The sequence below is a fragment of the Heterodontus francisci genome, unplaced genomic scaffold (genome assembly GCF_036365525.1).
Source record: "Heterodontus francisci isolate sHetFra1 unplaced genomic scaffold, sHetFra1.hap1 HAP1_SCAFFOLD_152, whole genome shotgun sequence".
Taxonomy (NCBI): Eukaryota; Metazoa; Chordata; class Chondrichthyes; order Heterodontiformes; family Heterodontidae; genus Heterodontus; species Heterodontus francisci.
In genome coordinates, this window is record NW_027141229.1 from 3,688,373 (window position 1) to 3,690,913 (window position 2,541).

At 44.9% G+C, this 2,541-nt stretch overlaps 1 protein-coding gene across 1 annotated transcript; it reads left to right on the forward strand.

The window, feature by feature from the left end:
* Positions 1-202: 202 nt before the first annotated feature.
* Positions 203-1,942, forward strand: LOC137362488 (probable G-protein coupled receptor 139). The gene is made up of 2 exons (XM_068026869.1): positions 203-317; positions 1,047-1,942. Exons 1-2 carry the CDS (start codon positions 203-205, stop codon positions 1,940-1,942), a joined length of 1,011 nt encoding a protein of 336 aa, XP_067882970.1.
* The last annotated feature ends 599 nt before the right edge of the window (positions 1,943-2,541 follow it).

Here is a 2,541-nt window from a genome sequence, read left to right on the forward strand (position 1 = left end):
CTCAAGCCTGTTGGATGAACAGTAATCACCCCTACTAGCTGACTGGCCCTGGGTGTCCTTGCCAAACTCACATTGGTTTTAGAGCTCCAGCGATGGTGCTGCATCCAGGCCTGATGTAGTATTGCTAGTTGCATTACGACCGGTGGCTTTGCCAATGCTACTGAGCTGCTGGCCATCTGATTGTTCAGCAGGGATGTGAACGATGGCCCAGGCAGTTAACTGTCCCAACGCCACTGAAATGCGCTGTTTCTTGGTTCTGAATTGCCAAGACAGGGTTCCCCTCATATTTTCGGCAACCGTCAGGAACCCCACTGGCTGTATTAAATTCAGCTGCCTATCTCCAGCTGAAATCCGTGTCACTCGTCCAATAATTAGATACACACCGAATATGGTAACACATTTATAAATGTCAATCCAAACTCCTTCAACCTATTGTATTTTACTTCCAAGCTGATCTATAATTTTCCGGTAATTTCCCTTATTTATAGTTAATTTAGTGACGATTGAGATTATTTGTTTCATTGATTTTTTTTGTGGTCTCATTCCCTATCATTGTTTTAAAATAATTGAATTGAAATCTGTGCTGCTTGTCAGAGGTGAGGGAATCTCTCAGTCTGTTCAACATTTAACTTTCGATGCAGGACCAAAGTGCTGCAGATGCTGAAAATCTGAAATAAAAACAGAAAATGCTGGACATAGTCAGCAGGTCAGGCAGCATCTGAGGAGAGAGAAACAGAGTTGATGTTTCAGATCAGACCTGGGAGAGATGAGAAGCTGAACACTTTTTAAACCATAAAAGGAAAGGAGGGAGGGTAGGATTATGATTAACATTGAGTTTAATAATTTCAATAACACCCTTTAGTCATTTCATCTCCCCTGTCTTCCATCGTATCACAGACCTTCCCGCTTGTTATTTCAGGTCCAATCATTTCAGCATCTCATTGGATACAGTGACATATTTGGAAATCTCAATAAGTCCTCAATCAAACTGGTAACTTTGCTCCAGTCTGATCTATAATTTCTCTCTTTATTTACCTTCCTCACAGTTAACTTGCTGACGATTGGGGTCCTGTCTCAGAGGAAGTGCGGTCTCTCCAAATGTGTCACTCGCTACCTGGTGGCCATGTCAGCGGCGGATCTACTGGTCATTATCCTGGACCTAATATTGAGACAGATTCCCATTGTTTATTGGGGACAGTTTCAGTTCCTGCGGTCCATCCCCATGTGTAATATCCACGCCGTCCTGCTTTACGCAGCCACAGACTGTTCTGTCTGGTTCACTGCAACTTTCACCTTTGATCGATTTGTAGCTATTTGTTCCCAGAATCTGAAATGTAAATATTGCAGCGTAAAAACGGCTGCTGTGGCTCTGGGAACAGTGACTGTGCTGAGCAGTTTAAAGAACATCTTCTGGTATTTTATGTTATCAGATTGGTGTTGGCTGCGGAACAACCACTGGTTTTGTTCTGTAACAAGTGAAGTTCAGATGTCTCGTGTCTGGGTCGCAATCGAATTCCTCCATCACATTCTAACCCCGGCGCTCCCATGTGTGGTGATTCTGCTACTCAATGCTCTCACCATCAGACACATTTTAGTGAGCAGTAGAGGACGCAGGAGACTCCGGGCTCACAGCACTGGGGAGACTCGCCGAGATGCACAGATGGAGAGCCGAAGGAAATCCGTTATTTTACTCTTAGTTATCTCGGCCAATTTCATTCTGTTGTGGACAGCATTAATGGTGCTTTCCATATGGGCACGGATGTGGAATTTGAAGTCGGTGTCTGTGTCTGCACGTCCACCTCGTTTTCTGCAGGAATTGGGCTACATGCTGCAGCTCCTGAGTTGCTGCACAAACACTGCGATTTATGTCGTGTCCCAGATTCAGTTCAAAGAGCAGTTGAAGAATGTGCTGAAATATCCCTTTACCCAGTTGTTGAATTAATTCATTGATGAACATTAGAACATTAGAACATTGCAGCGCAGTATAGGTCCTTCGGCCCTCGATGTTGCGCCGACCTGTGAAACCATCTGACCTACACTATTCCATTTTCATCCAAATATCTATCCAATGACCACTTAAATGCCCTTAAAGTTGGCGAGTCTACTACTGTTGCAGGCAGGGCATTCCACGCCCCTACTACTCTCTGAGTAAAGAAACGACCTCTGACATCTGTCCTATATCTATCACCCCTCAACTTAAAGCAATGTCCCCTCGTGTTTGCCAAAACCATCCGAGGAAAAAGACTCTCACTATCCACCCGATCCAACCCTCTGATTATCTTATATGTCTCTATTAAGTCACCTCACCTCCTCCTTCTCTCCAAGGAAAACAACCTCAAGTCCCTTAGCCTTTCCTCGTAAGACCTTCCCTCCATACCAGGCAACATCCTAGTAAATATCCTCTGCACCCTTTCCAAAGCTTCCACATCCTTCCTATAATGCGGTGACCATAACTGCACGCAATACACCAGGTGCGGTCTCACCAGAGTTTTGTACAGCTGCAGCATGACCTCGTGGCTCCGAAACTCGATCCCCCTACTA

Excerpts from the sequence above, each read along its gene's own strand:
- LOC137362488 (XM_068026869.1), top strand. The coding sequence starts at position 203 with ATGGCCCAGGCAGTTAACTGTCCCAACGCCACTGAAATGCGCTGTTTC. Across the intron at positions 318-1,046 it reads CGTCAGGAACCCCACTGGCT|TTAACTTGCTGACGATTGGG; the intron begins GTATTAAATTCA and ends CCTTCCTCACAG.